Source organism: Salminus brasiliensis, chromosome 25 (genome assembly GCF_030463535.1).
Source record: "Salminus brasiliensis chromosome 25, fSalBra1.hap2, whole genome shotgun sequence".
NCBI lineage: Eukaryota > Metazoa > Chordata > Actinopteri > Characiformes > Bryconidae > Salminus > Salminus brasiliensis.
Window position 1 is genome coordinate 12,198,320 of NC_132902.1, and position 21,825 is coordinate 12,220,144.

The window sequence follows — 21,825 nt, forward strand, 5'->3', positions numbered from 1 at the left end:
AAAAATGCTCGCTGAGATTTTTTTTTATGACGTTTAAAAAAAATACTAATAAAAATTTTGTAAAGTACCAAAACATTTTGTGCAGTAATTTGAGCTGGTTGTGGGTATATGATGCAATGCGTATGTAAACCTAAAGACTAAAGAGAAATTTAAAAATGATTTTTAATTATTTATTATCTTTACATCCTCATTATACCAACACCAGTATCGTCAGATATACTTGGAGAGGACAGTGATGTGGTTTAACCATAAGGACTAGGGTTAGGCAACAAAAATGGGGCCTAAATAGACCATGTCCAATGCCACATGTTGGCTAGAGGGGTGTAAAGCCCCCAGCACAGAACTTCATTCTATAGAGTGACATTGCTCTATCAATCAATACCTTTAGGGTGAGTTGGCGTGGTGTGGCGTGGTGCCTGTGATCCAAAACTAATCATCCAATTCCTGTACCTGATTTTACCAAGTTCCAACCTCTGGTAAAAAGCCTTCCTAGAAGAGCAGAGCTATATGGGTTGCCTGATTGTTCAGTGTCTAACTTTAATAAGAATAATAATAATAATAATAAAAAGATGACTGGTAAAACTCACAGTGGAAATGACAGGCTTCAAGTTGCGCAATGACCACCTTTTCATTCCTCAGGAGAAGTCCTTGTCCTGAGAGCGAGAAGAACACCTCGTAGTTTTAGGCCATGTGGATGAACACTTTCAAGAGAGGCAAAGCAGAAAGACATCCTTGATTATTTGGAATAGGACTCCCCCTACAGGTGGGAAGTGCAATTTGCGCTTTGAGCCACATCTAAAGAACACGCTTTTCACATGCTTTTCTGGACAAGCTGTGAGATACAGAACTGGCATCTGAAGTGAAAGAATGATCTGGACTGATGAGTGAGTAGAGTGATATTACACAAAGGATTAAGATTTTACACAAATATGCCTCGGGTTATGCAGCATTATGCAGTTCTTGTGAACGTTGTCCTGCTCGCTTCATCAGAGTGGAGCACATAGTGCAGTTTCTGGCCCGGTGTAGCAATGATACAGACACTATTCTCCTAATTACACGCGAGTGGAGCACCAGTATGATTTTGAAGCTGTTCATTTTCCGCCCAAGGTCCAATGTAGAATTCCACTCACTTGCAGGGTCTCCTCCCATCACATGTGATGCTACCAAATCTGTTTAACCTCATGCTAACGCAGTTTTAATGGACAGCTCAACACATTTGAAGGAGAAGGCTTTCAGCAAATGGAGGTCTATGCTGGTTAGCATCATGCCATTCTACCCACTTCGAGAGAGAGATGCCAATCATGCTGTCTTAGAATCCCGGCCATGTATGGCTGTGGCATCGCATGTCATTGATAGGAAAATCTGTGCTGCATGACCTTGCATGACCTCAACACAAGGTGGACAATCTGCTTGGCTGCTGTTGTTGTTGCTTCACAGCCTGTTCCATCAGCCTAGGCCACTTCCCACTGATTCAATGCTTCTATCAGACTGCTCTAAACAAAGAAATCCATCTGAAAGGCAGGCTGGCAAGAAACAAATGCCACCAAGCCCAAGCCAGTACCGCCATTCACTGCTGTTTAATCCTCACCGTGGTGTATTTTTTCAGTAAAGATGTAGATCTCAGCTCCCGTCCTGGGAACCCACTGCTCTGCACAATTTCACTGTATTCACCGCCCCTATCTGATCTGATCCAACTTATCAGGTAACTACCAAGGCCCTTCATGGGCTACACTGGGTGTGCTAAGGTGGAGAACATTTGAAACAATGCAGGGCACTGGATCCTCAGGACTAGAGTTAAGAACTATTGCTTCACAGGATCCAGCTATGTAGCCAGATCTGAAACCGGTGTGGTCACACAGGGGGATGACTGCTGTGGTGGAGAATGTCTCAGTTGTGTGTGGGAGACAACGAGCACATCACAGAAGAACTGATAGGCCTAATGACTGGATGGACTAAACCAGCCTAGGGCAGCTCTTCTCTTAATCCAGCTCAATTCTCACAGTTGGCTCCTCCAAACATGAGACATGCATGAGAGATGAGAGATGCATGAGAGCTACTTTACAAGACAAAGGGGAATTTTCAGGTCCTCTGCTCTCAATGCAACCGGTGTGGAAAAGCTGAACCCCCTCGCAGGTAGCGACAGGCCAAAACACACGACTTTCTCTGACCATTTTTTTGAACCATTAATTAAGAAAATGCTGGATGAAAGTAGGTGCCTTTAGATCGGATGTAAATGACTTGTTTGAGGCAACAGCATCAACAACCTCGGATATGCCTAACTTGTGAACCTGTGAAGGTTAACTGATGTGAAGAGCTGCAGTCTTTTTTGGAAACTTTATGCAATAGTATTGTTTACTGTACTCGCACAGTGATTATCAAATTATAAAATTCAATCCCATGTTGAAATTCCTTTGTTTTTTCCTTCCAAACTCCCATGGAGAGGCCCTTGTAGCAGTACCAGTGAACATATCTCAAATCCATGCTTCTCTGTTTCACTAGTAATGGAAAGCTCAACTTCTTAAACAGCCAAAAAGGATCAGCATCTGTTTATTCATATTTTTCAGGATTATTGCTGTTTTTTGGTCTGTTCCTCTCAGTACAGTATTTACAGTCATATCTAAAGGTACTCTGATTTATTTGAAGGTAGAAATGCATTTTGACACATTACACACAGTATATATGTCAGGTCATTACTTGCTATTACATTAGCTATTCAATTGAGATACACATTACATAGAGACACAGTTGAAAAACATGCATCTCCAAAATAATGAAAATGTTCTGAAGTCAGTGTAAAATAAGAGCTTATTCCAAGTCATTTTAGAGCATTCCTATTGGTCTATTCATCCAGACTTATTCACATTGTGTACAAAAGCAGCTACAGGGTTCAAACCATGGAGAAAAGTAGAAAACTGCAAAAATGGAGATACATGTTTTTCATTAGACACAAGTAAAAAAAAATGCATAAAACATGTTATAACTTGTATCTTACAAATATTATGCCTTGCCTTTGTCAATCCGTTGTAATGGCCTTTACTGGTTATGCCCTTTTTTATATGAACAAACAGATTCAATTTTTCATGCCATGGATTTCTCAAAATGTTGGAAACCTCAGTTTACACCTGGCCCCTTCATGTGACTAGTATCTGGACTGTATACTGATAAGATTTTAGCCACATGCATTTACAAATCCTATTCTACGCCTCACTCTTGAACATGGACGGTAGAAGCAAAACTTCACAGGCATGTATGCAATGGGGCTGCTAGGTTATGTTCACACTTAACTCTGTAACGTTCCCATCACTGTTTCTAAGTATCTGCTGGTCGGATCAAGATCAATTTGGCGTGCAGCTTCATACCCCATACTTAGAAGTGATTTGTAAATATAACTTCATGCTTCGACCAATATGGCCAATACGGCCACCCCTAGACAGTCAGCTTTCAGCAGTCATTTGATAGGTACAGAATTGTTTAGTCAACATCAATCAGTTTCATACGCCAGTCTCTAATACCTGCTGAATATTAAGAGACGTAGGCCACTGACTTTAAAACGCTTTCATTATGAAACTTCACGAGCTTGTAGCCTGGGGGGCTAGACTACAAGCTTGTGAAACTTTGGTGTAACTGCACCAAATCACATTCATCTATTAATATTTCTTAACAACCACGTGTCTGAGCAAGATGAAATGTTGGCATGCTGCATCCTTGACCTTTTGATAACTTTTGTATGTACGTCCAACCACTTTTTGAAAATCATGTCATGTCAAGTCAAGCCATTTCAACTAATTTTAAAGAAACTTCACAAGTGTGAACTCAAGCAGAATCCAATATAATGTTTTCTAGAGAGTGCTTCAACAGTAAATACAATGCTTGGACCCCGCAGATCGCCACTTGCAGGCTATATCTACTGTTCATTTGGCCAATATCATTTCAGCCTGTGAAATTGAGGGACTGTGTGAAACATGGCAGTAAGAGAATACTAGTAAAAAATTCATAATATTTATACATATAAATATATATACATCCACCCTTTGGTAAGCCCATTCATGGACCCTCTTCAGTTTGCCTACCAGCCTGGTGTCGGGGTGGATGATGCTGTCATCTATCTTCTACACAGAGCTCTTTCTCACCTGGAGAAGCCCGGCAGCACTGTGAGGATCACCTTCTTCGATTTCTCCAGTGTTTTTACCACCATACAGCCAGGGCTCCTAAAGGACAAGCAAGGACAAGCAAGGACAAGCTGAGACATTGTGGAGTGGACAGTCACCTGTTGAACTGGATACTGGACTACATCACCAACCGACCACAGTATGTGAGGGCACGGGACTGTCCCCCCCCCCCCACCCCGCCACTCCATGTGCAATTAAGATTCAGTTGCAATTATCTGTAAATAATATTGTATCTGTAAATAATATTGTATTTATTTATATATTAATTTATTAAGATTCAGTTGCAATTATCTGTAAATAATATTGTATCTGTAAATAATATTGTATTTATTTATTTATTTATATATTAATTTATTAAGATTCAGTTGCAATTATCTGTAAATAATATTGTATTTATAATTTATTTATAATTCATATTATTTATATAGAGCATATATTGGTCATTTATCAACGTTTTTGCATCTGATTGTCTCTTTTCTGCTGTGACCCTGAGAATCTCACCACTGTGGGATTAATAAAGGATCATCTTATCTTATCTTATATATTTTAAACTTCTTAAATTGAAGCTGGAAGTGTTTTTTCCAGAGCAGTACCTCCCAAGTGTGGTAAGTTGGAGATTACTCGGATGGTGAATTCCGCTGGTACTTGACGTCTCGTTAAGGCGGCGCTACTGGGACGCCGGACCCAATGGGGTCTAGCATTGCTTCAAAGTAGCCCACTTCACTGAAACTGCCAATGTGGACGAAAACAGCTCTGGACAAGGTAAGTTAGCTAGCTAGCGACCATCGAACATAAAGACCATGTCCAAATCAAGTCGGTTCTCTGAGTTAAGGCCGGCTCCGTTACTCGCTGCACTGTGTGTCACGTAGCTGTTTTCCTCTTTTTGCTGCGTAAGGGCGCCTATGTCGCGACTCTCTCGCCGGCTAATGTTGTCGGTCGCCTCGATATCCATCTAGCTGGCTTTGTCAGACAACACTGCCAACTCCCCTGCATCCCAGATCACACCAATGTAGCTGGGAATTTCACTGACTACCGTCCAAACTGCTCTTGTGTCGGAGTACAAATAACATAGCTAGCGGATAACACGCTGAAGCAGGTCCGCTAGCTAGCTGTAATTTCACTGGCGAGCAGGCTCTCGTTAGCTCTAGCTAGCTATAGATAGCTAACCTGCGTGTCGACCATGGTGTTGACACTTCGTATATGAGGTCAGTTATTCTCTCTATGTGTTGGCCTTTGACATCCAGCCACTTTTTAAACCAATTTATAACCAGTTAGCCAGCAAACTGGGCACAGTCCACTGGTGGCTAATTTGAGCAGCGAGCTCCTCCGCGAAAGCCTCTGGCACCGCCCAGCGCCTGTTTAGTCGATGTTAGCTAGCTAGCTAGCTAGCTTGCTAGCTTGCTACCTGCACACAGCCACCGCATTCCGCGTGTAAAATATGTGCTGCAATAATGTCTTTTTGCGTAATATTAAACTGACAGGTTTAGAAAATCATAATACTAAATGCTAAATACAGCAATGTGTGTGTCAAGCTGGGTTTGGGTAGCTAGCGAGCTTCCCCAGCTAGGAGCTGTTATGCTAGCGAGCTAACTGCTAGCTAGCGAGCTAACTAAGTTAGCCGAATTGCGTCATCGGGTTGCGCTAGCAGTTTCCCCGCACGCCCAGCGATCCTCGCGTTTCAAAACATTACAGTTTTTAATCAAAAAAGCTTTAAAAAAAATAAGCTACATAACCATCACTCAGTAGTATAGTAAAATAGCCCTTTCAGTGTATCTTTCCTGTGTGTGAAGGTATTCCGGCCGCCATTGTAACAAATAGGCAGTCTGTTAATCTGAGTAGCTATCTAAATAATGTTTGGCGGTTGTTTTTTAGTGCGCTGCTGATTCAGGTCTAAGCTTGGTGAGAGTGGTAAGAGCATTTACTGTTGCAGGACTTTTGTTAGTCTGCCACACCTGGCTTACCAGCCTTAAGCCATTTTACAAATAATGCTTCAGTTCATAACGTGTTTGTCCCCCTTCACAGAACATTTGAGCTGTGCTTACGAGATGGAGGGCGACAAGAACGAAGCCAAAGGTAGGTAACGTAACTGTGATCCCTCCAGCAGATCCCCAATTGTCTCTGCTGCTTGTTGTGGAAAAGAGCAGACCATTCTTTTGCTGTCTTGGCTGCTGAAAAATTCATCAGCTGGTGGACAGTGGTTTCTTCTGCGAGGTAGCTAAGCTGGCTACCCTATGAATGATTATACCGAGATGGCATTCTGAGGAGGGCCAGTGTACAGTTTCAGCTTAAAAGTTTCATGAAAACTTGATATTACGCTGCCAAGACGTTACAGCAATTAGATCCCCTCCCTCCAATCCGTCTTCCACACAGATGTGGAGATATCTTTGAAATCTGGACGCCCTGGCATCGTTGCAGGGTGTACTGTATTAAGTTGAGCTGAGGATGATCTCTTGCTGGCTGGTTAGTTAGTTTTTAGGAAATGGGCCACCTCTGTTAATAGCACTCACGAGGGGGCTTTTGTGATCAATTTCTGCTTAAAAACAAAAGGCTGAAAGTATTTTGCATGTGCTTCTGTGTTGCACACCACTGGGGTAAAGCTTTGGGCTATTGATGACAGGGTTGTGGGTTCGAAACCCGGGCTCAGCAAGCTGCCACTGTTGGGGCCCTTGAGCATGGCCCTTCACCCTCTCTGCTCCCTGGATGCTGGAGTTGGCTGCCCACTGCTCTGGGTGTGTGTGTGCTTACTGCCCCTAGTTCACTATCACAGATGGGTAAAATGCAGAGGACAAACATATGCACCTTATCTTAAAACCCATAAATGTGAACCTCCAGTAAACGTTCTCAGCCTCCAGTCTGTATAAGAGCAGTATTTTTGTCATCCTAAGTCATCCTAATTATTTCACAAAGGATCCGGCTTTTATTTGTGCGGTATTAGGCATTTAAAAGGCTAACCAGCCTCACTCACACACACCCGAGTACAATAAAAGCAGTCAGATACGTTTGAGTACGTTTGCTCATTTCTCAAAACTAATGGATAACTAGAAGTGTGGTCATTTCTAAGTGAGCTGTTTCCTTTTGGTTGCTGGTAACCGTACTCTATACCTGCAGGTAAGGTGGGAGACCAAGTGATGCAGAACCCACAGGCCCTGGCCGCTCTACAGGACAGACTAGACAGCGTCACACACACTCCTTCTGTTATGGACAGGTCAGTACTGGCTTTTTTATGTTTAACAGACACTGGTGCCTCACTTCGGGAGGGGTGAGGTCCAGGTTTTCAAAGCCACAGTAAGTTCATGGTGATTTCGAGTGATTGATGGGCAGCTGTTACATTAGTACTAGTACTTCTTAGGTTTCACCTGCTTTTAATATGAAAGACAGATAGCATTATTATTATTATTGTTGTTGAACTAGTCTGACAACAGTCTTAACGGATAGAGTGCTTTTCAACAACGTTGTTGTTGTTGTAGTCGTATTTGTATAGAACAGCCTGTTTTTCCACCCTATCGGTGTCATTTCCCTGCACGCATATGCGTAGTAAGAACAGTGGTCCAAAAGGATTTCTCATTGGTTTTATTTTTATTCTTTATTTTGCAAAGCCACTCTCTGAAAAATAAAGGGTGTAACTATTTTAGTGCATAAAAACATGAAACAGTGTATGGAAATGTAAAACTTTGTTGCCAAAGCTCCCCTCAGTTTTTTCTGAGGGTCATGTTTCACGGAAGACACTGTCATCAGTCAAAATTAGCCCGTCAGTGTCAAGTGGGTGAGGAGGTGGACGGGCTTTTGTTATGCACCTGTGAATCAATTATAAATTCTACATCTGTTTGTTTTTGTATAGGGGACGTGACAGGTTTTTAGTTTATTTTTAGAGAACGTTTATTTTTCTGATCCAAACAAATCCGTGTAATTCTCAACGTTTTTGAATATCAAATTGAATAAGTATCAAATTATGAAGCATTTTTAAATATCAAATCAAGTATATACCTCAGAATTAAAAATAGTGTCAAATCAGCGCTATGTGCTTCATTATGCACCTAATACACAAGCATTTAAGATGAAGCCAAGGATCATACATGAATACATTAACATTTAAAGTATGATTTCAAGTCACAAATTCAGGCAGCCCTTATTTTGGCCTTATCAAACCAAATGCATTGTGTTGAGACTAGGGATGCACTGATATTACTTTTTCCTTTCTGATACCAATACTGTATTAGTAGCCAGTATAATACTCGATATATGGCTGTACATCCTGATAATCCTTAAAATGAACTGCATGAACTGGTTCAATAACTGCACAGTTGAAACGTTTCAGAGCTATGAAATAATAAAAATTGCCGCAATGCAGTGAGCAAGTAGGGAAGCATAATCTTGCTAAGCTCAACCAAACAGCTTTTTATTTGCTGTTTAAAATTCACATTTCTTTGAAAGTACAGGTCTCTATGTAAAAAAAAATACTAACCGTCTGTGTGTGGCCTTAAAACAAGCTGCTAAAAATCAGCTTAAAGTGCTAAAAGTTTCCATTAAATGTCTGTTTAATGGTAATAACTATTTGTGACTGGCTGTTTACTGTTTGTTTAAAAGTTGGTTTCATAAAGTATGCAAACCAAAATTTGCTATGTTAAAAAAATTCATTAAAAAGCGCCAGTATTGGCACTGTTACCGATACCGTATTGGTATTGGTGCAGCACTAGTTGAGACACTGCATTTCGTTTGTGTGTGATATATATATATATGTATGTATGTATGTATATTTTATGATATGATATGATATGATATAATATATGTGATGGGCCACAAACTGTGATGTAAAGAACTGTAGTACACAACTTTTATCCTATAAGTATGGAGTTGCAATAAAGTAGTGCTTTTGCTTCAGACCCATCTGCGTGCCCCAGAGAACAGAGAAGCAGACCAGCCCAGCTGTGCAAAAGTGGACGCCCATCTGCTCAAAACATGTCTTCTCTGTCTCTTGCAGCTTACCCTCATCCGTCAGGAGAAGAGTCAATGCCTTAAAGAATCTACAAGTCAAGAGTGCACACATAGAAGCCAAATTTTACGAGGAGGTGCATGAACTGGAGAGAAAGTATGCTGCACTCTATCAACCACTGTTTGACAAGGCAAGCACTCACTGTATCGAAAGCATTAAAGTGTGTGTGTGTGTGTGTGTGTGTGTGTGTGTGTGTGTGTGTGTGTGTGTGTGTGTGTGTGTGTGTGTTCTCCCACCCTAAAATTAACACGCTATCTAGCATTAATCACAGAATATTGTTGTGATTAATGCAATTAAACTTTTTAATAGATTGACTCCAGCTTGAATTGTGAGAACATCTCATGAAGTGTTGGTTAGTCGAAATGACTTGGAATATACTCTTGTTAATGTGGCCCAAATCTAATTCCAACGTATACTGAACGACTGACTATGGTATAATAAATTCAAAAATTTTATTAGACTTTTACATGTCGAATAGTTGGTGGAATCAGTAAGTTGTCTATTAAAATTTAGTATTTGAAGTAGGAGTAGGATTTTCTTTTTGTCTGCTATGCAAAGTGGACTGTTCCAGTTTATTTTCCCTAACTGTGTGTAGGCTTATGCATCATCCTGTGTGTTAATGTTATGCACAGATGTGATTTAGCTTTAGAATAGATGGGCATTGTTCTTAAAGGGAAGGAGACATTTTCCATGCACTGTAAAGTAGATTTCAAACCGTTACTCTTTCCTGTGTTTTTTATGAAGCCTCTTTGAGAAATTTGGGCAAAGGATTTTTTTGGGCTGCATGCCTGCAGCCCAAAAAAAGAGCTAATTCCCTAAACACGCTGACTAGGCTTTCAGGCTTTTCTCCTCATCAGCTTACACAGTTTCAGTTGAGTTTTAGGCTCTTTAAGTTCACCATTTGTGCTGTTTTATTTCACTTCATTCTCTCCATTCTTTTCTTTTTTTTTTTTTTCTCTTCAGAGGAAAGACATAGTAACGGGCACAGTGGAACCTACAGATGAGGAGTGTGAATGGCAGAGTGACCACGAGGACGAAGAGCTGGCAGTAAGTGGTGCAGTATTACACCCTTTACAGTGCTTCCACATGTAGTTTCCTCCTTTTGGTTTCGATGCTGGAGAGATTTTGCTCAGCTGCTTTCTACAAGCCTTAGCTGGCTGAGCATTGCACCATTACACTTCTTTTTTTTCGGCTGCATGTGTATTTAGTTTGATTGTTGCTGTTAGTACTGAAAGGTAAAGACTGGAAATATTTGGTCAAATTCGACATTGAATTTGCGTTTGTTCGTGTTTTAATGAGGTTCGGGCAATTGGCCATGATTCAAATCAGACACGTAGCTACGTAGCTGCGCACCCAGCTCACACTTTTCCGGTCACTTTGGGTTTTTTTGCTAAGCGATGCCATCGATAATGCTGTTGTTTTGGCCAAAGAGGACTGACTTATTAAAAACCCTTAAAAGTACACTCAGATGCTCCCCTGGGGAGTCCTGTTATTGGTTTTCCAGTTTTTCTTTAGTGATTTAGAAAGATTTACTACCCACTGGAGGAGCTCCAGACTAATTATTTGCTGTTCAACTATGTGCGCTCGAAGACTAAATTCGGTGCACAGCAGTGGCCAAACACCTCCACCCCCACCCCCCTCCTGACGCAGGGCAACGTCTGCCTGGAAAAATACAGAGATGTGAATTCAGATGGAAGTTTTGTACTATTAGTTTAGTGAAAAACAATAGGTAATTCAGCTTGTAATTTTCTCAGAGGACAACAGAGGAAAATCACAGACATGGTTGATCCGGATGGGAATTAACTCACAGGGGCACCCCTGAGAAAAAGAGAATTACCTTAGGGCCCCAATGTATAATGATCTGCCGTTGTGTTCAGTGCTGTTGAGCCATTTATTTATTTATTTATTTATTTATTTATTTAGTAAATATGATCAGTGCATCACTTAATTACTGACATCAGCAGTGTTCACCCTTGTTCACACCTGTTCCACCTGAATGAATTGGTGTCAATCTGAATGAACTTTTGGTGGGCTTTTGTGTCTGTTATATTGTATGCGAATGTAATTACATGGAGGGGTGGAGGGCCTGATTCTCTTACCTATGGGTTGTTGCCGCAAAGGACTGTATCCTTCTCTCTGTGCTGGAGAGTAAGGTAGTAATCTGAGCCTGGTTGCCCTTTTTCAGGACGAGCTGCAGAAGAAAGCCTCTATAGAGGAGCCGAAAGAGGAGGCCGCTGCCGAGGAGAACCCCAAAGGAATTCCGGAATTCTGGCTCACCATTTTCCGCAGTGTGGACATGCTAAGTGACATGCTTCAGGTGAGCCAGTGACCTTCCTCTGTTTCGGTGCCTTTTCATAGTTGGAGTACAATGTGTCCAAATGTTTGGACACCCCTTCTGATGAATACATTTCGCTGCTTTAAGACACGGATGAGCAAATGCGCATGCACACACACGGCTTGGCCAGTACCTGTAGTGTTGGCAGTAGAATAGGACTCTCTGGAGCAGATAAACCTGCAGCTGTTGGCAACATGCCTAATGCCAGGCTTGGGCTAAAGGGGTGTACAGAACCTGGGAAACGGTGGTCTTTGGACTGATGGGGTGGGGTGGTGATTGTCCAATATTGTGATCTCACTAATCTGGTCTATATATTTTATAAGGGTGTATTGTTGTGAGTATAGTTAATGTATTTTAAGGTGTGTTTGCAAGAGTCCACTTTAGAGTTGTTTTTGTTATTATTATTATTATTATTAGTTGGTAACATTTGAAGTGTAACACATTATGATAAGACAAATATGCTGGAGCTGTCATTGAAAATATATAGAAACAGCAACGTTAGTCTACTACTTGCCAGTCAGTAAAGTTTTCTTTCTCTCCACAGGAACATGATGAGCCAATACTTAGACATCTACAAGATATTAAAGTGATATTTTCTGGTCCAGATGAACCTATGGTATGGATGAAACGTTTTAAACTTATCTATTTTGTTGGTTTAAGAGGCTATATCTTTATATACATGATATGCGAAATATGTGCGAAAGATAACTTGAGCGTAACTTCCTTCCTATTGACGCTGTCCTAGTCCAAGGTTTTTTTCAACTGTGAGTTGGAACCTCTGTTTAAAGACATGGCTTTCCAACAATCATTACTATGATCTACGATAAATTCCACTCTTGAATGCCATTCAGATTTTTTCCCCCCTTTTTCAAATAAAACTACACATTTTCACTCATGGTGGCCTTCTGCAGGGATGTTTACAGCACACCCAGTGAGAGTGTAGGTGTTTATGAATGCCTTTGTGGGTTTTATCTCCTTTTGGCAGAGTTTCACATTAGAATTTCACTTTGAACCTAACAACTACTTCAAGAACCCCATCCTCACAAAAGTCTACAAGATGAAGTCTGAACCGGATTCTGACGATCCATTCTCGTTTGAAGGGCCAGAGATCATCGACTGTGAGGGGTATGTGTCTGTCTGTCTGTCTGTCTGTGAGAGAGATGAGAAAAAGGTAAATGCCATTTACTTCCAGGCTCAGGCTTTATGTGCTGTTCGATACCCTGAGATTTTTTAAACAGAAATTAAATGCATATATTTCAAAAAGCTTTCAGTCGATTTATCCTTGTGTTCACAATTCATTGCTACCCAATGTGCACAGTGATGATTTGCCAAACACATTGTACGGTCAGCCATTTTATTTAGAAATGCCCCAAATAATAAGTTATACTGTGTTTCATGGTGATTTACCAGTTACTGTAAAATGCAGCAGGGTAATTTCATTTTTGAGATGTATATAATGGTGCACACATTGTGAACGGATGGTTTTTGAAGGTTTTGAAGCTGGTATTTTAGTGTTGCTTTAAATAAACAGATATTAAGAGTAGGCTATCCATGTTTTCAAATAACTATGCCCATCCCTAATACAAAATATTTAGCCTCATCAGATCTCCTCTGTTCCAAACTGGACTAAATTTGTTTGGTGTAAAGTAAATGACCATGGGCCAGTAGCTCTGGGATTTGTCAGCTAGCCAGATAACCTAAGCCCAACAATGAAGACTGTCTTAAGCTCTTCTCTTACTGCACAGGCTAGACTCTGGGCTCAGATTATCTGGCTAAACTAAGCTCTTGCCCCCCCTGAATAGATGTGAGAAATCAATGAAAACTCTACTGTTGTGCATTAGAGGCAGCCGTGGGAAATGAGTCTAAACAGCCTGTCATTTTCCTCTCTTCTCCTGGTCGCAGATGTGAGATTGACTGGCACAAAGGCAAAGATGTCACAGTCAAAACAATTAAGAAGAAACAGAAGCACAAGGGCAGAGGCATTGTGAGGACGGTGACTAAGCAAGTTCCCACAGACTCCTTTTTCAACTTCTTCAGCCCAATTAAAGGTGAAAAAATTATAACTGAAATGTGTGCTTGTTTTAAAGAGCAGACATAGAAAAGATAAGGGTTAGTCATGTTTGCTTGCCTGTGGTAAAATATAACTTTTTTTGTTTTTGTTTTTTTCCTCCCCTATCCCACCCCTTACAGTTTCCCCAGATGTGGAACTGGTAAGTCTGTTTACGTGCTTTTACCAATTTAGATAAAGCCTTATGTATGGTGCAATTTTGTACAATTTCAAAAGGCACGTCTTCCGTGGACAAAGGGAGACCAGCCAGAAGAGAGTTGCAGTAGTCAAGTCCTGAGATGACAAGAGACTGAACGAGCATCTGGGTGGCCTCTCTAGAGAGGCAGGGTTGAATTTTCCAGATGTTGTACAGGAGAAATCTGCAGATTTGCCACATGACTTGAGAATGATAACTGATCATCGATGACTACACCAAAGCTTTGAGCTTCTCTAAATGGAGTGACCAGTGAGTTCTCAAAGGAGATGACACAAAGGAGATGCACAGTACCGGTGTTCTTCTGCAGCAGTGTATTAACAACAACTGCACCTAGGTTTGAGTTTGAGAGACAGTATTATGTTTAACTTGTTTCCTTTTAATGTGCTTTGACAGGATGAAGATTCTGAGTTCACTCTAGCCACAGATTTTGAAATCGGTCATTTCTTCAGAGAGAGAATAGTACCAAGAGCTGTGCTGTACTTCACTGGGGAGGCACTAGAGGATGATGAGAGCGTAAGTGATTCTTTCTCATGTACTGTTTCATTCCAGTCTAGATGTTCCTGCTTGGTATTGTCTCGCAAGCGACCATTTTGAGCAAGCAGATGTATAGAAATATATACTTGACTCAAATTTGTATTCTTAATCTGGTGAAACAGCTTCATAATAAAATAGCCTTATACATTCCGATCTCACTGAAAAACTATCACGGTGCCTCCAGCCCAGGCAGCAGATAGCACAGTTGTGGGCAAATTTGATTGAGATTATGGGCCATATTTACCCTGACATTCAAAGGAAATGATTCTATAGTAACATTAGTCATAGAGAAACAAAGTATTCTCATTTGCATATGTCATTAGAAATTGATAACCCTTCACCATAGTGCTGGGCGATATGACCTCAAATCAATATCTCAGATAATTTTCACAAACTCACGAAGCAGTTTTACCTCGATTACAATTAATGAACAATTTTGTAAGCTTTTTTTGAAATCTCTACATCACCGTTAGACAATTTTGAAGTTTTACAGCAAATGTTCCTGTAAAGAAGCTGAAATTGCTGCTATTGAGAAGCACAGGACGTCCTTGAGAAGGATTTCTGAGCATGTTAACAGAGAATACCAAATGTTCGATAACTAATGTTTTAAAATGACTGAGTACATTCTGCTGTTGGGCCATGTTTTAAAAGAATTGGTCAAAGCTCAACACCATGCAGTCAAATGCTGGAACTGCCTGTATATCTATTTGTTTGCTTATTTATTTGTTTGTTTGTTTGTTGTTGTTGTTTTGATGGATGATGTTATATTTGCTGCCTCATTCATATCATTCATGCACCATTTATTTATTTATTTATTTATTTATTTATTCCAGATGATTTATTCCAGGATTTAGTGCTAAGAGTAGTACTACTTTTATAAAAAAACTGCAGCCTTGATTCTGATATTTAACAGGTCCTGAGCATTGGGCATTTATTTAAAACAGAAAAGGTTGTTGATTGGCTGTTACTGTATTCACATGTGCTTGTGTGTTGGGATGCTGTGACAGTGCTACACTTTTTGGACATTATGAATATGTGTAGGACTATGGCAGGCATTTTATTTTGTCTGTTTGTTTTCAGTTTGAGGAAGAAGAGCTTGATGAGGGTGAAGAGGAGGTAAGTTTACATACATGTCCTTTTATTTCTTAACTCATAACTAGGCTAATTAAGCAACGATTAAAGATATTTTAGTGTGTTGGATAATACACGTTTTTGTGAAACAGGACCAAGATGATGAAATGGATGAAGAGGAGGAAGAGGGAGATTCTAAGGTTGGCTTTCATTTGTAACTACAGTTTCCCTTTTAATTAGCATTTCCATTTTAATTTGCGTGAAAATCCAAATGAGTCAAAGTGCACATCCCTACTGTCTCATGCATGTGTTTTTGAATATTTGTCAATACTACAGGCTTTTATTTCTGTTTGTCTGCTATGCTGTTTGTGTTTTTGAAATGTACAACCATCTCCAGTTTGTTTAATGTTGTGGGATGATTTAACCGTGATTGGTTGTTTTCCTCCTCTCCCCCCACTCTTGACCCTTCCTCTCCCCCAAATACAGGCATAAGTCATTTCTCACCTCATACATTTCTAGGTAAGAAAGAAATGTCATGAGCTCATTCAGTTCTGGCCCTCTGCCTTTATTCTAGCTCCTGTGTTTTCATGTCCTATCCACTATACTCTTCTTATGACTGTTAACCCCATTTAGTTTCAATTCTTGGTATATGCCCATTCCTGTTTCCTTTATTGTGGTGTGTCTGAAGTAGGCCTTGTCCAGGCTTTGTTGTGGTGTTAGAAAGTGTTTGTTATATTTGAGAACTGGACAAGGCCTATGTGATATGTTTTCTACTCCTGCAACCTGCTGTTATAAATAGCCCAATGAGGAATTGCTGAAAAAATGTAACCTTACAATGCTGGAATTGTTCAACTTGAATGTGTAAGAGAGCAAGATGAAATGCAAAGGTTCAGTGATTGCTCTCTTAGATGATCATTTTCATAACTGTTCAAAGATCTCCATTTTTGGTTGCATCAAATACTACCCTACTAGCAGCAATTCCTTCTTGGGTTCTTAAGGGGAAACTGAATCCATACATAGGCAGGTAGTTTAGTACATTTGTACTTGTACTCTTGTATTCTTCATAAAAAATAATAAGGAGTAAACAAAGAAATAAGCTACGAGTCTAGAACAGTTTCATGATTTTCCTGAACGAACACACCTACTAAACCTGATCATTAAAGCAACACTATGGAGCATTTTGGCCTTAAAAAATGCAGCTTTAAAATTGTGACACTCCTCTGACCTGTAATAGGGAGAATACCATCTCTGTCGTTGCTACTCAGGGTTCAGCATGCTGCTAACCTCAGTATGTAACAGTTTAGGCAAAAGAAGGCTCCTGATAACTGCACAACCCGAGTCACATTGGTATAAAATTCAGTCTACATGCTTCTTTCACTTTCAGTGACTGTTCTGCATGTCTCAGCTCGTCCACAAAATTGCAACCTTCAGTGGTGGCTCAAAGCACGAATTACACTCCCTGACTGTAGGAGGAGCCCATAAGAAAGAAATGTCAGTTTTCCATATTGTTGCTTCAATGTGCTATATTTTATGGTCATTAGAGAGAAGACATTTCTGAAATCTGGTCCTTTAGGAGGAGAACTGGATGACATCTGGTGTAGAAAATACTGTCCAGGCCCAGATATTACACAATTTGATAAAAAAAATCTTACATTTCTGTATATTAGCAGAGCTACATGATTAGTGAACTGTGCAGCCTCGTGCATAATGGTTGTTTACACCTGGTCACTTCATGTGACTAGTATCTGGATTGTATCCTAATAAGATTTTAGCCACATGCTTTTACACTCGGTAGTCAAATGCATTTGCATTTAGTCAGACTGAAATTTGCACATTGGGCTCCCATTATTACTGGTGTTTCGCTTGCACTGGGAGGGATTGTGGGTATTGATTGGGCCTTGGATGTGTTTACACTGCTATAACGTGGCTTAAATGTGTCCCAGACGACCTTCTGAGGTGGTTTGAGTGGTCGGGTTTGTATCGGTGTGTTTTTATGTGGCTTGCCCATATACAGGGATTATCCAGATAATTAAGATGCATGAAGTAACCAGGTGGAAATGGGGTCTTTGTGATCCACTAACGATGGCCTAAAGTCCAAGTAGAGCTTTAGTCGACAGAGTTCTGAGTAACATTTAAGATGGGCAACCTGGAGAACGCACTTGGGAGGGGAGTCTCTTTCCGGATTAGTTTTGCCTGTGGTGAAATTTACACTTTCTACCATTTAACAGTATATCTGAACAACAGGAGAGTGGCACTGATTAAGCTGACTGGGAACTTTCTCAGGACACATTACTGTACTTACTTACTAATTCTCAGTTGTAGTGTTTCTTAATCCTGCCCCTGGGGACCCACTGGCCTATCCTTACGCACCTGATTTAGTACAGGAAGGGCTCTTTTTTTCCCCCAGGTGTATTTGGGTGTGATAGTAGCTGAAAAGGTTTAGAGCAGTGGGTCCCTAAGGCAGGATTACTGCTGCTTTCCAATGATATTAGTTTTATGGACAAGGTTGAAACCAGGAGACACCATTTGAAAATTGAATACATCAGTTTTTTGTTTAGTTGTGACAGGAAGGTCATTTTTTTAATTATTTCAAAGCTGTACAAATAGTAAAGTTAATGGAAACAGTAAGGTCACTTGCACAGTGTACAGGAGGTTTCATAACCATAGGATCTCTATAGTATTGTAATGCTCAGTGCTAAAGCTAAAAATGCCAAGTATTATCTTAATATCAAGGGACGGTAGGCCTAGGGTTTGTTAAATTGCCAGTGTCCGTAATAAATCACTATTGGGTTTTTTTTTTTTGTTATTTTTTTGGTATTCCAGGTTTATGCTTAATCTTAGTCTGGGAAACCGGCCTCAAAAGGTATTAAACAAAGGTAGGCCAAATTAAAAATAAATGTTTTTTTTTTTTTTCTATGAACATCCTAGCTAATGTATGTATTTTTAATTGAATCGCTTTCATTTCAGTTGCTTGTTACGGCATTATGTTTTTTCCCTTTATTTTTTTAGGATTTTTTTATACCAACTAGACTATTGGACTGTTAAATTGCAGCACTGAAAAAGAGGCCAGTTTTATTTAAACCCAGTAAAAATCATATGATTGCATAAGAGTGGAGAAAACTATCATGCAAGTCACACTTGAAAGCAGCCTTAAGCAGCACTGCTCTATAAGATGCTGGCTGGGAGCCATACAACAGTAAACCTGAATAAGTCTTGGGTTTTGTGCCATTCTTTTGTGTCAGATATACTTCAATCTTTCTTTCTTTCTTTCTTTCTTTCTTTCTCCCTCCCATTCTCTGCAAGTTCCACTGCCCGGCTGGTGATCATCTTCTAATTGTTGTTCGTTCTCTGTCCCTCTCTAGAGTGGGGAGGCCCAGCCTGCAGAGTGCAAACAGCAGTAAGAGATTCCTCTACTGCCCCCAACAGCGACTCAAACTGGAACTTGCTCGGCGTGGCCTGATCTTTGCAGAGCGCAGCCGTCCTCACAAACCAACAATGTAAAAAAAATAAATAAATAACAGAGTAACACATTGCATGATTAGTTGGAAACTTTGTCCCACCCATTTTTCATCCCCCTCCAATGACTGAAATGTTTGTGTGGACAGAGGAGGGGGTGTTTGAACTGTGGGCAGGACAAAACTACAAAATTTCATTAACAGCTGTGGGTTATTGGATTTTGAGGAAACTGCTGATGTTCTAGAAACTTCTCGATTTCTTTTTTCTGTTTTTTTTTTTAATTAAATCCGACAACACATTCCAGAGACCCTGGAAAAGTCAATCCCAAAGTTGATTGAGCTAATTTAACTTTTTTGACTTGATCTCATAGTTTACTCAGGGTTTTTTATGCCAAGAACATATGAACGCTCTCCATTGTTAAGAAATTGAACCCACTTAAAAGTTGTTTTTCCATTCAGAAACTTTTTAAAACCAGTTCCACTAAATCTGAAGTTATTTATATGATTTTTTTTGTTTGTTTGTTTGTTTGTTTTTTGAATAAATGGTTTTCAACTATACAGATTGTTCTTGCGGCCCTGGTGGACCTTTGCAAGAGTGCGAGAGAGTTGTCTCTCTGCTGTATGTACTGTGCCCTGTGGAGTTTGCCCCCTTCCCCAGCATTTGATGCTGTTGCTTTACTGCCCCAACTGCTTACTAAAGAATTAAACATGAATATTGCCAAAAGGTGTTTAGCGTTGTTGAGTTGTGCGTTTGATTGTTGTTGTTGGGTTTTAAGCTGAATTTACTATAATGCAGATTTAAGCTTCCCAAAAGAATCCCTTCAGCATCTCTTCTCTTGCCCTTATTATAAAAGTGCTATATATTTTCTTGCTTAGTCATTATTCAGAATAAAATTCTGCCCCCCTCCTCAAACACGGTACGCAGTGAGGTAAAACGGAGTGATCTTCGAGCTAGGCTACGAGCTAATGCTGCCTGAGTCTGTGTTTTTTTTTTTGTTGTTTTTTACAGTGTTGGATGTCCAACGTCCGCTCCCTCAAAAACTGGACTACCAAACCTGAGCTAAACCACAACAAAACGGAAAAAGGCCAAACTAACTACAAACCGGATTCCAAAAAAGTTGGGACACTAAACAAATTGTGAATAAAAACTGAATGCAATGATGTGGAGGTGCCAACATCTAATATTTTATTCAGAATAGAACACAAATCACAGATCAAAAGTTTAATCTGAGTAAATGTAACATTTTAAAGGAGAAATATGTTGAAAAATTGAGAATTTCATGGCGTCAACAAATCCCCAAAAAAGTTGGGACAAGGCCATTTTTACCACTGTGTGGCATCCCCCCTTCTTCTTACAACACTCAACAGACGTCTGGGTACAGAGGAGACCAGTTTCTCAAGTTTAGAAATAGGAATGCTCTCCCATTCAGGTCTAATACAGGCCTCTAACTGTTCAATCGTGTTGGGCCTTCTTTGTCGCACCTTCCTCTTTATGATGAATGTTCTCTATAGGTGAAAGATCTGGACTGCAGGCTGGCCATTTCAGTACTCAGATCCTTCTCCTACGTAGCCACGATGTTGTGATTGCTGCAGAATGTGGTCTGGCATTATCTTGAAAAATGCAGGGTCTTCCCTGAAAGAGATGACGTCTAGATGGGAGCACATGTTGTTCTAGAACCTGAACATAGTTCTCTGCATTAATGGTGCCTTTCCAGACATGCAAGCTGCCCATGCCACAAGCACTCATGCAACCCCATACCATCAGTGATGCAGGCTTCTGAACGGAGCGTTGATAACAACTTGGGTTATCCTTGTCCTCTCTGGTCCGGGTGACATGGCGTCCCAGTGTTCCATAAAGAATTTCAAATCGTGACTCATCTGACCACAGAACAGTCTTCCATTTTGCCACACTCCATTTTAAAAGACCCCTGGCCCAGTGCAAATGTCTGAGCTTGTGGAGCTTGCTTAGAAATGGCTTCCTCTTTGCGCTGTAGAGTTCCAGCTGGCAACGGCGGACGGCACGGTGGATTGTGTTCACTGACAATGATTTCTGGAAGTATTCCTGAGCCCATTCTGTTATTTCCCTGACAGTAGCATTCCTGTTTGAGGTGCAGTGACGTTTAAGGGCCCGGAGATCACGAGCATCCAGTAGAGTTTTACGGCCTTGACCCTTACGCACAGCGATTGTTCCAGATTCTCTGAATCTTTGATGATGTTATGCACGGTTGAAATGGAAAGGATGTATCTCAAGAGATTGGTAGCTATAATCCTTACCTGGTGGGACTGATGCAAGACAGGTGTTCCAGCTAGATGAAATGCATGCAGCTACTTTCTTGTCCTGTTAGTTTAAACATAAAGCAATGGCGTAAAAATGATGTAGTGAGATATTACTAAATGAAGCTGACAAACTATGAAGGCAGGCTTGTTCTATTGTCCTCCTGTAGGTGGATAAACACATTACAACCACCAGAGGGCAGTGTTGGAAGAGGTTGACTCTTGGCAGTGCAATGACTGGCACATAAAGTACATTTGTGACCTATTACATGTTCAGAATTATTCATTGTGGCATCCTATAATGCTTAAAAGGATGGTCAGTCAGACCTGGAGGCTGATCTAAACTTTTAGCATGATAGAATTTAAAGGTGTTTGAAAATTATTACTCTATACAAAATATGTCCTTGCTATTCTTTAATTGATTCTTTTCATCAGCTCAGTCATGTTTTCCCTGGTGTTTATAGCAGGAGGTAGGACGGCCTCTGCAGGAGCTGGATTCTGTGGTGAACCGTTTATGAATTTGAAAGTGTTCTTGGCCTAGATTTAGTCTCCTGCCAGAGGCCAGATACAGTGTACTGTTATTTGATGGATACCAGTTATTCTAAAGAATGAAATCAGATTTAACCAGATAAAGAAGATTTTAACCATTTAAATGATGATCAAGTTGCCTAGGTTCTTAGTGGAACCATTGCACTCACTAAAAAAAACACTTGAAAAGTGTATAACAGCCCAG

The 21,825-nt window shown here is 40.3% G+C and overlaps 1 protein-coding gene across 2 annotated transcripts; it reads left to right on the forward strand.

Moving 5' to 3' along the window:
• Positions 1-4,803: 4,803 nt before the first annotated feature.
• nap1l4b (nucleosome assembly protein 1-like 4b) lies at positions 4,804-19,542 on the forward strand. Of its 2 annotated transcripts, XM_072671336.1 has the most exons (15): positions 4,804-4,931; positions 6,192-6,242; positions 7,278-7,374; positions 9,148-9,289; positions 10,123-10,206; positions 11,345-11,476; positions 12,039-12,110; positions 12,480-12,619; positions 13,397-13,542; positions 13,685-13,704; positions 14,152-14,271; positions 15,373-15,408; positions 15,516-15,563; positions 15,850-15,882; positions 18,726-19,542. In XM_072671336.1, the coding sequence occupies exons 2-14, from the start codon at positions 6,215-6,217 to the stop codon at positions 15,853-15,855; spliced, it is 1,071 nt and encodes a 356-aa protein (XP_072527437.1). In that variant the 5' UTR covers positions 4,804-4,931; positions 6,192-6,214; the 3' UTR covers positions 15,856-15,882; positions 18,726-19,542. The 2 variants fall into 2 exon arrangements, with proteins under 2 accessions (XP_072527437.1, XP_072527436.1); XM_072671335.1 differs by lacking the exon at positions 15,850-15,882.
• The last annotated feature ends 2,283 nt before the right edge of the window (positions 19,543-21,825 follow it).

What these genes read in the sequence shown, in the direction of transcription:
- nap1l4b (XM_072671335.1), top strand. Translation starts at nt 6,215, where the DNA reads ATGGAGGGCGACAAGAACGAAGCCAAAG. An exon ending in TGCTAAGTGACATGCTTCAG is followed by an intron (nt 11,477 to 12,038) that starts GTGAGCCAGTGA and finishes TTCTCTCCACAG; the next exon opens with GAACATGATGAGCCAATACT. An exon ending in TTGATGAGGGTGAAGAGGAG is followed by an intron (nt 15,409 to 15,515) that starts GTAAGTTTACAT and finishes TTTGTGAAACAG; the next exon opens with GACCAAGATGATGAAATGGA.